The following is a 13,939-nucleotide window of genomic DNA, read 5'->3' as shown; positions in this document are numbered from 1 at the left end:
TATCCCACAGTAGTCAATGCCAGATGGTGACTAACACAGCAGAAACTAGATAATTCGAAATTAATAATATAATTGATCACATCTAAAATAATCCAAAACTTGGCAAATTCATCAGAAATAAAGGCGACTGGGTGACGTGCAAATTCATGAGATAAGTTTCACAGGAAGGAATCACTGCATTAATGTCCGCACCTTTTGTTTAGCCCTTGCCCATGAAATGCGCCCGTTTTGTATCCTTTAAATTTTAAACAATTTAATAGTTATTAATGTTGATGAACCCTTAAACATTACTCTGATATTGATCGAAGGGAAAAAAAATCCTCTCTTAGAAAAATTAATGCCACGATATTCAGTTTTCATCCTAGTCAGGAGGAGTAAAATAGAATAAAAAAAGAATAGTTTGATTAAAATGAAGATTTTCAATAATTTTGTAGTTCACAGCTTGGAAGAATGTAACAAGATTAGAGCAATTTTCAGTTGAGTATTGGAAGTAATCCGGAATTGCTTTCTTTTTGCTTTACTTGATATGTGATTGGTCCAGAAATCTCCGCGTTCCACTTTCTCAACCAATCAGATTCAAAACTACAACCAATCATAACTTTTGGCCGCTCACGTTTTCCCGCGCTAGGAGCGCTTTCCTTGATTTCACTTTGAATCCTTATTGGTTCCTTGTAATATCTCCTTCGCTTTGATTGCCTGGTATGATTATTATGGTTTCAGCACAGCTATCTCTACGAAAACATTTTCAGAGGGAAAATTGGAAATCATTCCAAATGAAGTCATCTGAGATCACTGCGCTTAATCTTGTTAATGTACAATCTTAAACGAATCGGATCCCAGTTAAAGAAAAAATTTGCGCACATGAGGCTATCAATGACCTGGTTGGCACAAATTTTCCTTCAACCGGCCCAAAACGATCAGGAGTATCTATTCTTTGCCTGTGTCATTTCTCTACTTGAGTGTGGTCCCCGATCAAACCCGCTGAGATTTATTAATTTGACAAATTGGCCGTTATCTTGGCAGTAGTATTAGTCGTTCAGAACTTGTAATGCGTCCAAAATAAGTTTTAAAAGGTATAGACAAAAAAAAAAAACACTGTGAGATAGTCCAGATACAAATAGCTCTCAATTGTACATGAATTACGCTCAACAAGTCCGTAAATGTCGATTAGACCTAACTGCCACCTCAAATTCTGCGTTTCTTTTCTCGACTTTTTACGAGTAAGACGTAAAGTAAGTGTTAGACTTCTCATACAGCAGCCAAAAAATACGGTCATTATAACTGAAGGTTCGTGATGCTTCCAAGTCGAGCGAGGATGAACTGTCCCACTTTATGACCTAAAAAGTGGCCTGTCTGTGTCGTCATTATCTTTACAGCAGCCAAGAGGATAACATATGCACAGGCACACCAGGTAGATGATAAAAAACGGCAGCAGTATGGTACCCACGATCAAATAAAACAACAAAAGAACAATAAACCAGAAACATCCTAGAGAGGGAAAAAAAATGACTCAACGACCGGATAATTTTAGAAGCTTTATTGCGTGACGCCTGGCAGCGTCGCACAAATACTTCAGTTCCATCTTATTTGCTAGGAAATTTGCTTTTGAAAGAACAGTGGAAGACAAGGAAGCCTGAGAATAGAGTCTGGTGAGGGGGGGGGGGGAGGGTAGGGTTAATGGTATAACATTAGTTTCTGCTTATGGAAAGAACTTCATTATATGCGTGAAAATGAGGGGGCATATTTTCAAAACATTCGAGCCCCTTTCATCTGGTTCGATTGATCAGGGTGAGAAGCAGGGAGCAAGAAGAACAGAAAAGATACAAACCTTTATTTGCTACGTTTGGGAAGAGCATTAGAATCGATATCGTAAGCTAATTTAGTATTATTCATATTCTAACGGGTTGGAATTTGTCACATGACCAGAGCCACGAATATCTGCCTCACTCCCAGCCGTCTGGCTGCGTAGCCCAGTTTGTGGTAACGCCCAATACATAGGGACCTTAAGCAATCAGGAGGACAACGGCGGAAGAAAACGTCGATGAAAACATTGCGATCGTCAATTAAAGAATTGCGTCAATAGCTGGATGTGTTTCCTGTCTCTTACGGCGCCACACCTAAACTTCAACATCACGCATGGGAGCGGGGTTAGGTTCCAAATTTGAAGTTAAATATCAATTTTTCCGTTGGGGTTTCTATTCTCGGACTACGTAAATTTTGACGATTTCACGTTGTTGTTGGCTAAGCTCTTATCTTGCCAATCAGATCTCTTGTTCTGCAATATCACCGTTGCCGTTGCCGTAGTGGTTTGCTTAAGGCTCCTAGTATCTGAAGGGTACAGGCTTAAATCCAGTGGAAGCCTGAAATTTTTTTCTAAGTAAGCAAAATCCGTCCCGGGATCATCGGAGGTCGGAAGTCTCAAAAAACAAGAGAGAAAAAATCTTATTTTCTCAGGACTGTGAATGCAGATGTAGGGAGTATAACAGAAAGTAGCGTTGTTTAACGAGGGTCCTAACCTTTAGAGTATAAGGCCATTAATTATTATGAGTAAAGGCTGATAGTTTCGAAAGAAACTGTTTGGGGCTGCGTCGGTGGGAGTAATGAAATAACTTGGATATATCAACAAAGTTGAAATGGTAAATTGGCCACCGTAACGATTACAAAAGCTGACGTTTCGAGCGTTAGCCCTTCGTCGGAGGGCTAATGCTCGAAACGTCAGCTTTTGTAATCGTTACGGTGGCCAATTTACCACTTTAACTTTGTTGATATATCCACATTAATTATGATAACTTGTTTTCACCTTTTCCTTTTAAGCTGTACCACTTATAATCGCTGTCACACGCCAAACAACAGTAATCTGTACAGCCCCTCTCGTCCTCGTAGCTCACCGCCGGGGTTGGATACCGAGGACCCCCTGCTAACGCTGGGCGTCCACCTGGTAATGGTAATGCTGAACGGTTGCCGCTGAAAATATAGCAGTGGAAAGGTTAAAGAAAAGATTAGCACAGGTTACGAATGGTTCGTGGCGGCCGACTTTTCAAAGATGCACAGACCTGAAAAAGTGCCTATGGGGAATTTTCAACTGAATGTTAGTAGTAACTCTGGGTTACTTTAATTAGTTTTTCTTTACTTCTCTCTGTAATTGGTCAGGAAACTTGCACTACCTCCTCAATTGATCAGATGTAAATTAAAACCAACCGCTTTTTATCTATTGGCGTTTTATTGCACCTCACTGCCGTTTGATGGTTTTTACTTTAGGTTCTTACTGCGATAATTTCCTAAGCTGATTACTTTAGTTTTACAAAACTCAATCTGAGTGCGCTCGAAAACGCCCACATGCTACAAGGCAGGCATAGTCGTTTTGTTCATGAAAACAGCACCCTGTTTACAATCGGTTTTTCTTCTGTCTACACTCGTCCCAGGGCGGGAGAGGAAGGGGGAGCAATGGGGGGGGGGGGGGGGGGCAGACGGGTCTATCAAACTGAAGAAGTGAAGATTAAGGAAATGGGTACATTATGTGAATGACCAGGAAGATTTCCTATTGCTACTGGGACTGTACTTAGCGTTGATATCCTGGGAAGAAGGCTCAATCTCTACTCCTTACAATAACAGCAAACGTTACAAAATAGTAGCTTTTGGTATCATATACCCCACTTGTCCCACAGAATCCACTTGAACAGCCACAATACTAAAAAACAAAAATAACAAACCACCAGTAAACGTCTTACATAAAAACAAACGTTTTTATTAAAAACTGGATCATTGTATAATGCAATTCAAGACTTTTTATTTCCTTAGCCATTATGGTATATGAGCCAATATACCATAATCTAAAAATATGGTAAGCGTACGCGTCGGGTTAAAATTAAAAGGGAGCTAAAAAATTTAAGATTTGGTAAGATTTGTCAAATATCTTGGGGGCGTTTTTAATAAAACAATAATTCCACTCGCGCTTGTTGGATATGAGATTATAGCCAACTCGGCGCTATGCGCCTCGTTGGCTATCTATCATCTCATATCCAACGCACGCTCGTGGAATAATTGTTAAATATAAAATACACCACGCTTTTATCACTGATAATGTAAATCTTTTGGTGCCGCCATTGTTCAGTTTCTGTTTCGAAGGTATCTACTTGTCACAACAAAGACATAACACAGTAAATGAATGTTGTTTAATAAGAACTTTTTTCATGTATCATGTGTTCATCAGTTCATTCACCATTCTGACAACAATCATGATCAGTTGTATTCATTTCTAATTTGTCCTCAGTTTAACCCTTTAGCCCATACGAGTGATTAGCATCCAATTTCTCCTTACAGTGTAACCCTGGATCAAACAAAGAGGAGAGGAGAATTGATTTTTTGACATGTTCCACCACAAATTTAAGGAGCAGTATGAAGAACGCCTTGACTGATGTTAGAATGTAAAGTCTTGATCTTTTGGATAAATGAATTTAAATGGCTTTTCCAGAAAGACTGACCGTAACGGACGAAAAGAGCCTAAATGCTTTCTTACGCAAGCACCTATGAATTGTCTAAATCCACTGATTAATGCGAGTTATTAATGATGCAATTAGGAAAATGGGGAAATCGAGGCCATAAGTGAACAGGAGACACGAAGAAGCCTTTCTGATCTTGTATCATAGTTTTGTAAGAATCGTTTGTTATCATTTTAGTCTGCTTCGAAAGTTAATAATTTTGGTAGCTCGCATGATTAAGTTTTTAACTGAGTTTCCACTCTTTCAGGCCATGAGTCCTTCATTTTAAGGCGAACACGTTGGAGATTTCGTTCTTAAGATCACAGGGATTTTAAGAAAACCTCGACGGCGACTGCACAGGTTGCGAAACCGAAAAGACTTAACAAGCTTACCATGTGCGTTTATAAAATTCTGTTTACTTCCTGTCCTATGCAAAACAACAATGGGAAATCGAATAATTTTTACGCAGTCTGAGAACAGGTACCAGACGGCAAAATATTTACGTTTCTTCTCTTCGAACCCTACATTGCATGCACATGTTGTGCTGAATTCGAAGGGGAAAGCGAGCGCCGCTGGAGACATTTATCACAGCAACCTACTTGTAAAATTCGTAGGAGAAACCAAAGATCAATCTAAAGTGATGCTTTCCCATGCGTGACCGACCTAACATCTTTAACTCTTTTGTTGTAATGCTATTTCTCTCTTGAACTACTCCATGAGAAAACCTAGAGAATGAATTTTCAGAGATGAAATCGTTTCATTATTACTTTTAGTCAAGAGAAATTTAGCCTTTGTATAAAAGAAACAATAACGAACTTAGTGCTATTTTCGAGGCTTCGACTTAAATACTTCCGCTTTTCCGGGAATTTGGATACAGACACACAAACATGGCTCTTTCCATTTCAATTTACAATCAGTTTCTACGACTCGGGCCAGATTGACAAGAAAATGGATCTTTACAGGAGAATTTGGTCAACGAGCTTGCACGAAAACAGCCCAAAGAGAGTTAAATTCAAATGAAGCTCAATTATTTCCGTGAACTTGAAGTCTGCGAAGCCAGTTGAATATACATCACAGATTTTCAACACTAACCCCTCATCTGTTGCAGCTATCACTGTCTGTCTTGACACTTCAACTCCTCCAATCCTTGCTCGTTCTTGAACGGCTATCACAGCCTCTCCACCCGGTCTGTTATTCATTTTATGTCCAATTCTCTCTCAATACTGCTTACCTCGAGGTTGAAGTGATGCAGGATGGAATTAAGCTGTACCCAGGCTTTCTCGTACAAGTGCCTGGTCAAAATCTAATGATAGATTAAACTTTTCGAGGAACAGAAACTAAACTGTTACGTACGAAAGCGGAGAAGGGACTTAAGATCGCAGTCTGCAGTTTGAAAGTCTGAAGTCCATTTTTGACGGTAGACATGAAATGTTTTTAAGTAACAAGGAAAACTTTCGCTCATAAAATGAAAAACTGGACTTGCCAAGAACATTATAGGGACACTTGTTATCAAAGCATAATACGAAATACGATAAATGACATGTTTAATCAAGTCATTGATGACATAGTAAAGATAGTAATAGCAACAGTTTTGATGATGACAAAAGTTAAGTTTCAAATCTAAGCGTTGAATTTATTATGCATTGTTTTAGATCAAACGACCATACAGTAAATAGCGTTTATCTCGTTACATGAATTTGAAGCGAGACAAGCCCGCGCAAGAGGAAGACAGCCGAGCGTGGGCTTACGTGACAGTGTCACCTAGCGTGACTTAGTATGAATAGCATGACTTATTGACTCTTTAAAGTGTGATAATCATCCTGTTACAGAGGTTAATGGATATAATCAAAAGGTAGAAGCTTCACTATCGTACTTTGGATGGAAATTTTGTGCAAAGGAAACTCCGAAATGTCGAGGAAACAGAGGAAGATCAAGCTCTTGTTTCTTCCTTTTCGGATAGTCACACCTTTGAACTAATTCACAAAGAGTGCACAACGAAAAATCAACGCAAAAATGTCTCCCAAAAGTCAGCACATTCTTTCATCCTCTCGCACCAACAACAAAGGCATTCCCAAAGGCATTTAACGCACTCCAAACAAAACATACAGCACATCTCACCACTGCAGTCACTGGATGGGGAAGCGACACTGACAGCAGGGCTGGGATATGATGATGCAGAGACCGTTGTACTGAAAACAATAATAAATAAAAAAATTATTAAATGTGCTGTCATTTTAAAGTGCTATGTCGGGCATGCCGGCCCGCGGTATCTGTCGCATATGCGCACGTATGCCATGTGTGTACCTTGTAGATTTGAGAAGCGCCATGTTGAAAATATAGACGTTGAGTTTGTATTGAGTTGTAGTTTTTCGTCTGACCTAAATCCGCGAAACACAACAGAAGGCTATGCATATAAGTTGTGGTAGCTTACGGGGATCCAAACTGGGTGTTGTCAAAGTTCTCAACAATTCCTGCTGGCCGCTTTTAGGTGTACAGAAGTCATTGAAGGTCAGCTTCTTCTTTACTTCCATCTTTACAACGTTGCTAATGACTGAGGGTGTTATGCAAGGCGATAATCCTTGGAGTGGAATAAATTGTTGGTAGAGAACGAGGACAACTGTGCCAATTGCTTGTCCATCTCGATGGCATCATGATCTAATTAACCATGACACAGAAATCGGCATTTTTACCTCGTCGGTTCCACAGTCATAACTTGAACATCGCCAACATTAAAAGCACAACAACATCAAGTTCGTTAGGACTGATTTATACAATTCTACACGACAACACTTTGAAGATCATCAACAGTCATTCATATGATTATGCTCCAAGGCTTAAATGTCTCCAGTGGAAACCCAGTAGCTGGCTGAGGCATGATTGAGAAATTTATCACAACTTCTTCGATCAATGCAAGCCAGTGCTTGCGTGGATTCGGTTTTAAATGGTCAAGATCAGTCTTCAAACCCCAGTTGTGGAGGAAACGTGAGTGACATCAGTTGGTGGAATGTCATTTGAAAGCCACACCCTCTACGTGCACTTCTCCAAATTTTGATTAAGAACTCATTGAAATGGACAGACGTGAAGTTAATCAGTTTCCGGGTGGATACTCGGGAAGTTACTATAATCGCTGAACACATAATCTTTGGCAGATCTGTTGTTATAGTTAATTTCAATCGACTATATATTGATGGCCATAAACTGATGAGTATCGCGGAAACTGAGGGCAAAATGTATTAACTTTCTTGAAACATAGAGGAGAAGGAGCTAGAAAAACAGATGTAACATTATTTTTTCTAAATGACACTATGGGTCATAGACACTGACCATTCAGCTGTTTTTAGTGGCAATGAATTGAAAGCCGTTTCCGCGTTGTGTTCTGCACCAACAGCCAAAACGCCTGTGGTATCTTTTCCATCGTCCATTTCAACCATAAAACTTGTTCCTAAATAGCCGAAATCCAGTGGAAATTTCAAGATATTTCCGATTCACATCAAGGGTTCCTGCAACTTTGTATTCCATGAAAGTCTCTTGTCCCGCTTTTAATGCGTGACCTTGCTAATATAAAGCGTATAAAGGCTCAGTCAGGCGAAATGCAAAGATAAGACTGCAAGAGGTTCGCAATTGGTTAGGCAAGTATAACGAAAGAAACTTCACACGCTATAAAAACTGCGGTATAATTTGCTCAAAGGGAAGCCACAAGGGCAAAAATCGAGCAAACAGTTTCTACTCTGTTCATGTTTGCATACTTTCTACTCTAATTGCGACTTTTTAAAAATCATGCACAAGCGTGGTACTTAAATCCAAAGGAAAATCTTGCTCAACGTGAGGATAAAACATAAATATCTTGACCCGCTTCTCCTTGGAAATATGATGGTCTCTCCCTTGCCTTTATTACTCCAATGCAATACCTGTAAGGCAAAAACACCGAAAATATTTGAACGGAACGTGAGGAGGTCATCTGAGTGTTGGAATCGTCTGAATGAAACATCAGCTGATAAGCACACTTATCCGAGCGTAAACAAAGGCTCACGGGAACGCTATCGATCCGTCGTGGGAGTTGGTCACTGAACAGGCAGGCAGCCAAACCTCATAACAGTGTCAACAAATTTTTAATCGTTTGAAAGACTAATCTCCATTCGATCGCTTTAAGCCTAGTTCACATGAGTGACATGGCTAAGTTTCGAAACTAACCAAACTATTTAGAAAGGACACTAGTGTTTCTATGTTTATGTCTGTAGTACGTTTGAACTTATGCTTACAGACGATAGAGAAACGCAAACCAGGAATCAATGAATTACCACTTATTTATTTTCCGTTGTACCACAATGTTGTTGATTACAGGTCTGTCAGGGAAAAGCTGAGCAACGACTCTTGCACATGCGCAGGGTTTGCTAAAGTTATAGTGCAGTTGACTACGAAGAATTTTCTAAGCATATGACATGTGTACACGGCTGTGGTTAACGGAAGAAATTCCTTGCTCGTTCACGTTTCTTATTTGGTCGTTTCCTTGACAGAAATTCAACTGGAGCTACAATCTTCGCTTAGCATCTTAATTGAGTACAAATCAAAAATAAAAGATGTGAAAAGACTGATTTACCGAGCCAAATGACCTTAAACTCAACTTACCGGTAACTTAATTTCCTGCTGTCGTGCTCTTCAGAACGAGACAAAACAGACAAGAGCTAATCCTTTACTTCTCAAATACTTATCTTATACCAGTCCTTTGCCACTTGTTGGCGAATGGAACACTGACATGAAAACCACCAATGCAATGTACTGCTTAAGAAAGGGTGGGTTAGGTGCTCGACATAACTTTTCCAGCTGACATCTGCTGTCATTTCTGCAGCATTAAGTTATAAATTATGCTAAGTTTTGCGTTTTAATTTCCAAAATCACAATTTCTACATAATGATTTTCAAAATAAAGTTCAAGTATTGCGTTCTAATTTTTTGACGCGATTTTACCGCTTAATACTGATGAAACTCCTTGTTATAGAAAGAATATAGACTGATATAGTCAAATGTCAGTCACAGTCACAGTCTAGGAGGGTTGCAAATATACACAACACACCGAAATATGCAAGTATAAGACCTCCTGCGACCACATAAGCCAGGAGAAGTAACAATACAAAGCAAAAACCTGTGAGAAATAAAAAGAGAGTTCAATTAGATTTTATGATCAAGTAACTAAATCCTTTCTCGTTGTGAAAGAACAACTCAGTATTTTAACTGATAAAAAATCGAATCACCCCAATTTGTTTCAACTTGAACCTGCTGTCAAAAAAGTCCTCTTCCGCTTTTTCAATCTTTCCAAGCCCCAAGTTATGTACAAGTGAAATTTTCCAGAGTGAGAAGATATCCACGGGGCCACATTTTTCCGGGGAGCAAAGCAAATTTTTAAAAGAGGGTTATTCTTTCCCGAATGTAATTCAAAATGAAATGAAAAAGAAACCACGGATGAAGTAAAGGGACGATGATCGTTTTTAAACTGCAAATAAAATTTTTGTCGATGCAATTGCTTCATGATTCAATTGGTATAAGAACCTAGCTAGAATCACCTCGTCGAGGCCTGAACTTTTCCAAGCTTCTTTTCTGCACATGCTTTAATTGTAACTTACCTAGGAAGATCATTGCTTTTCCTAAATTTGTATGTGCTTTAGTAATTTAATAACATGCGTGTCGCAAGAAGGGGGGGGGGGAAACAGAATCACGAGCAAGATACTTACCCTTCCCGCCTAGTTGGTACCATTCGTGTTGATCGTCACACTTGAAGCAACACTCCATCCAGCTAAACCCTTTTGGCGATGGGGGGGCTGTTATCATGGGTTGGGGTGGGGGTGGAGGTGGGGGTGGGGGTGGAGGCAGAGCGGGAGGTGCGCTGAAAGTGACGAGAAAAACAATTATGGAATTTAATGAACAAAACCCGGGCATTATGTACGCTAACAGACTGAATACCCCACGTACGGTTTATTCCAAACGCCCTCCTTCGGCAAATCCGTAAGAGGCAAATTTTGTACTGAAGCTAAGAAGCACAAGGTTGCGTAGCATTATATTGGGTAGAGGTCAAATCCCTTGGGACCCACCTCGACTTTTCCCTCAAGAATTAATATCACCAGACAACTAATGGTAACATTGGTGTCGACCTCTACAGAGTAAAAATGAGATTAAAAAATCAGACATGTCTCACCTTGGATATGCAACAGCAGGAACACTAAAAAGGAAATAGGAAGAAGACCAATTTGTAAAACTCTTCAGTACAAAAGGAAAATAACCATAGGACCCCTGTGGTATCCTCTGAGCCCCCCCGGCCTTTAAGAACGATTATTAGTCTTTATTAACCGAGCGGGAGGTCTGTATGGGAGAATCTTGACCGAGATCGCCAGTACAGACCGAACGCAGTGAGGTCTGTACCAGCGACCGAGGTCAAGATTCTCCCATACAGATCGACCTAGCTCGGTTAATAAGATGTTTATTATATGGTTGTGTCTTATATGCCAATTTTTTATATTCTTTACATACCTTTTTTTTCCAGACTGGTCTAGATGCCGGTCTAGATGGGAAAATCTAGATCGCTTTCAATATTGATTTCAGCCAATCAAATTCGTGAATTTACAAGTACTAGTCCTTGTGAGACACAGCCATAAAATAATGTTACCCCTGGGTTCAAGTAATTTACTGCATTGTTGAATCTAGAAACCTACCCCTCCTCTGTAGCAGCGACTACTGTCTTCCTCGCCAATTCAACGCCTCCTATAACCGTTCGCTCCTCTTAGACAGCAAACATGGCTCCGTTGAAACTGTGACTTCTTCGTATCCAAGCTCCGTACTAACTCCTTTATGGTGTAAGTTTTCAATCAATTTGGTAGACTCTTTGTTGACTTTGTCTCCCTAACCTCACTGTTTCCTTACCCCCTGTTTCTGTCTGTCTCCCTCTCTACCCTCCCCCGTCTCTCTCTTCAAAGCCATCCAATCCAGTCAAGACTACTTACTCTCATGACATGAAAACATTTTAAATGGCAAGCAAATAATGAAGGTCCCCGTCGATTTTAACGAAGCTAGAAGCCCCTAACTACAGCGTGTTGGTCAATGCAATAAGAAAAGTTTTTACCTTCCAGGCAAATCTACCTCTCTTCGAGCTTCTATGTATTCCCTGTTGATAATTCTGAAAGGAATCGAACTCAAAGTTGAAGCTGGAGTTTTGGATTTCACGCCAGCGCTTTGTGCGACGTAGCTAGTTTGATTTTAAAGGTTCACTAAATGCCTCAATCTAAAAATCCCGAAACTGTACCAAACCTTCAAGCCCAAAACGTGGAATTTGAACACCACGTTGCGGACCGTCGGTAAGCAGTGGTTGAGTGTACATGTAAGAGACAATGAATAAGGAAATATTCATATAGCGCTGAAATCGACTAATTTTCTATAGAGTTTTGCGACTTCATGCAATTAAGGCAACTCAAGGTCCCAGAGTAGGTCTTACCAAGGCGTCCTCATGATAAAAATTTCAGTTGATGAATTAAGAGAAATGTAAATATAGTATAACTTCCTAAGTGTCAAAGTATCTATAAGTAAGTGAGTCTAAACTGTGTTTTTTACTGCTCCGAAATTTGAACCAACAAGTTCCAAAGTTTTTTTTTTTGTTTTCTGATCATTGAGGTGTAATTCGCAACGTGAACAAGGTGATTAAGAGTGTTGAATCTACTCGGGCGCACCACGCATTTGTAGACGACGACCATGCATGGAAGTTTGTTTGCACCGATCATGAAGTACAAAACATTAAAAGATGCCAAAAATATATCCTTCGCCTTCCAGAACGGAAAAGCAGTGTCATTATCCTCGCTCGATGCCAAATCGGTTTTGAGCCTACAATAGCGAAGGTCGTCAGCGAAAATAGGGCCGTTCATAGGACGTCCCAGAAGACCGCTGAGATAAACTGAATGCCTTCGCGTGTGCTGATGGACGGAACAAGCGAATAAATTCTAAAATTTCTAAACTAGGGACTCCCTACAGAAGTCTTCGACAATAAATGATATTTGTCAAGACTTTCAACGCAATTTTGTTCTTGCTTTGATTACCAGTTGTTGCAACTTTCGCTGGTTATAAGAAGTAGTGGTGCAATCGGCCGCACATTTAATCAATATGTTTACTCTTCCAGTGACCTTTACTTCCGCGTTCTTCAATGGCGGTGATTGTTTACAGAATACAGATAGTCATCGAATAAAATAATTGTGAGGCAAAAAAAAAATACTCATGAGCTTAGTTTGCCATTATGAAGTATTTATTTGACAATATAACGAGTCCCATCTGAACAGTCGATCTTAAGGAAGAGTTTTACCCTTTCCAATCGTACGGATTATGCTGAGTTTGAAATCGTTTGAAATTATCCGAATATATGGTCAATTATTGTTGAATCTGTGAAAGTATCGTGTGATCGTCCGGGTGAGTGTAGTCCTGAGAAGGACTGTTGTCGGTGGTCGTGACTGACGTTTCGACAACCTGTGCGGAAGTCATCATCTGAGTCAACTGAATAGTTGTTGTCAGTTGAATGCTGATGACTTCCTGATGACTCTGATGATGACTTCCGCACAGGTACTCGAAACGTCAGTCACCACCACCGACAACAGTCCTTCTCAGGACTACACTCACCCGGACGATCACACGACACTTTCGCATGTTACCCCCGGGTTCAAGCCATTTACTGTATTGTTGAATCTAGAAACCTACCCCTCCCCTGTAGCCGCGACTACTGTCTTCCTCGCCAATTCAACGCCTCCTATAACCGTGCGCTCCTCTTTGACAGCAAACATGGCTCCGTTGAAACTGTGACTTCTTCGTGTCCAAGCTCCGCACTAACTCCTTTATGGTGTAAGTTTTCAATCAATTTGGCGGACTCTTTGTTGACTTTGTCTCCCTAACCTCACTGTTTCCTTACCAAACTCTATGCCGAAAAAGCCTTCCTGTTTAATTCCAGTTATACGATCAACGAACACTACTGACACTGCGTGCGAAATCGCTAAACCAGACAAAATTTTACCTTGAACTCTCTAATTAATCTTGATAAGTCAAGTGCGAATTCCCCAATCACATGCCATCGGTTGTCAGATGTTGGACAGTTGGTTCAGCATAGATTAAGTTTCAAACGCTTCAGACTTCAAGTAAACAATTTTCGATGGATCTCTTGTTTCATGTCATCCACTGAGGTATTGCTCAACAATTTGAAAGAAATGTCCGTAAGGTTACAGCTGCATGTATTTGTTTCCAAATGCTACCTAACCTCATAGCTTTGGCTGAGAAAAACGGAAATAAATCTCGGTAGTCATTATCCATTCACTGCAACTTTTAAGACTTGTAAACGACCTTTTTTAATTTGTAACCCCTATTTTGCCCCGCTCATGCCAAGAATAGATTACATTACAGGCCATTGCATGACGGGAGGAGCCTGCAGTGATTTCAGCGGTGTTATTC

The 13,939-nt window shown here is 40.1% G+C and overlaps 3 protein-coding genes across 5 annotated transcripts; all 3 read right to left on the bottom strand.

Moving 5' to 3' along the window:
• Positions 1–50: 50 nt before the first annotated feature.
• On the bottom strand, positions 51–5,755 carry LOC111345666 (uncharacterized). 2 transcript variants are annotated; one of them, XM_088743720.1, is made up of 5 exons: positions 5,571–5,755; positions 5,078–5,203; positions 3,650–3,688; positions 2,801–2,964; positions 51–1,488 (listed from the first exon to the last, which is right to left on the bottom strand). In XM_088743720.1, exons 1-5 carry the CDS (start codon positions 5,675–5,677, stop codon positions 1,331–1,333), a joined length of 594 nt encoding a protein of 197 aa, XP_088599846.1. In that variant the 5' UTR covers positions 5,678–5,755; the 3' UTR covers positions 51–1,330. The 2 variants fall into 2 exon arrangements, with proteins under 2 accessions (XP_088599846.1, XP_022808690.2); XM_022952955.2 differs by lacking the exon at positions 5,078–5,203 and having other exon boundaries at positions 5,571–5,752.
• Positions 5,756–6,005: 250 nt separating this feature from the next.
• Positions 6,006–8,438, bottom strand: LOC148718193 (uncharacterized). Of its 2 annotated transcripts, XM_088743725.1 has the most exons (3): positions 7,805–8,438; positions 7,169–7,209; positions 6,006–6,667 (listed from the first exon to the last, which is right to left on the bottom strand). In XM_088743725.1, the coding sequence occupies exons 1-3, from the start codon at positions 7,907–7,909 to the stop codon at positions 6,481–6,483; spliced, it is 333 nt and encodes a 110-aa protein (XP_088599851.1). In that variant the 5' UTR covers positions 7,910–8,438; the 3' UTR covers positions 6,006–6,480. The 2 variants fall into 2 exon arrangements, 1 of the variants encoding a protein (XP_088599851.1); XR_015994833.1 differs by lacking the exon at positions 7,805–8,438 and having other exon boundaries at positions 6,545–6,667; positions 6,910–7,765.
• A 326-nt stretch (positions 8,439–8,764) lies between these two features.
• On the bottom strand, positions 8,765–13,856 carry LOC111345667 (uncharacterized). Its single transcript, XM_022952956.2, has 5 exons — positions 13,199–13,856; positions 11,586–11,639; positions 10,665–10,688; positions 10,204–10,355; positions 8,765–9,617 (listed from the first exon to the last, which is right to left on the bottom strand). The coding sequence occupies exons 1-5, from the start codon at positions 13,279–13,281 to the stop codon at positions 9,502–9,504; spliced, it is 429 nt and encodes a 142-aa protein (XP_022808691.2). The 5' UTR covers positions 13,282–13,856; the 3' UTR covers positions 8,765–9,501.
• Between the last annotated feature and the right edge of the window lie 83 nt (positions 13,857–13,939).

Source organism: Stylophora pistillata, chromosome 13, assembly GCF_964205215.1.
Source record: "Stylophora pistillata chromosome 13, jaStyPist1.2, whole genome shotgun sequence".
Classification (NCBI taxonomy): domain Eukaryota; kingdom Metazoa; phylum Cnidaria; class Anthozoa; order Scleractinia; family Pocilloporidae; genus Stylophora; species Stylophora pistillata.
Note: the sequence above shows the minus strand (reverse complement) of the source record. Positions and strands in the feature narration are given on the sequence as shown.

What these genes read in the sequence shown, in the direction of transcription:
- LOC111345666 (XM_088743720.1), bottom strand. Translation starts at nt 5,677, where the DNA reads ATGAATAACAGACCGGGTGGAGAGGCTGTGATAGCCGTTCAAGAACGA. An exon ending in ATAGCTGCAACAGATGAGGG is followed by an intron (nt 5,204 to 5,570) that starts GTTAGTGTTGAA and finishes TTCATTCTCTAG; the next exon opens with GTTTTCTCATGGAGTAGTTC. An exon ending in GATTCTGTGGGACAAGTGGG is followed by an intron (nt 2,965 to 3,649) that starts GTATATGATACC and finishes CTATATTTTCAG; the next exon opens with CGGCAACCGTTCAGCATTAC.
- LOC148718193 (XM_088743725.1), bottom strand. Translation starts at nt 7,909, where the DNA reads ATGGTTGAAATGGACGATGGAAAAGATACCACAGGCGTTTTGGCTGTT. An exon ending in TGCCACTAAAAACAGCTGAA is followed by an intron (nt 7,210 to 7,804) that starts TGGTCAGTGTCT and finishes TGTTGTGCTTTT; the next exon opens with AATGTTGGCGATGTTCAAGT. An exon ending in ATGACTGTGGAACCGACGAG is followed by an intron (nt 6,668 to 7,168) that starts GTAAAAATGCCG and finishes TATTGTTTTCAG; the next exon opens with TACAACGGTCTCTGCATCAT.
- LOC111345667 (XM_022952956.2), bottom strand. Translation starts at nt 13,281, where the DNA reads ATGTTTGCTGTCAAAGAGGAGCGCACGGTTATAGGAGGCGTTGAATTG. An exon ending in GAGGTAGATTTGCCTGGAAG is followed by an intron (nt 10,689 to 11,585) that starts GTAAAAACTTTT and finishes TTTCCTTTTTAG; the next exon opens with TGTTCCTGCTGTTGCATATC. An exon ending in GTACCAACTAGGCGGGAAGG is followed by an intron (nt 9,618 to 10,203) that starts GTAAGTATCTTG and finishes TATTTCTCACAG; the next exon opens with GTTTTTGCTTTGTATTGTTA.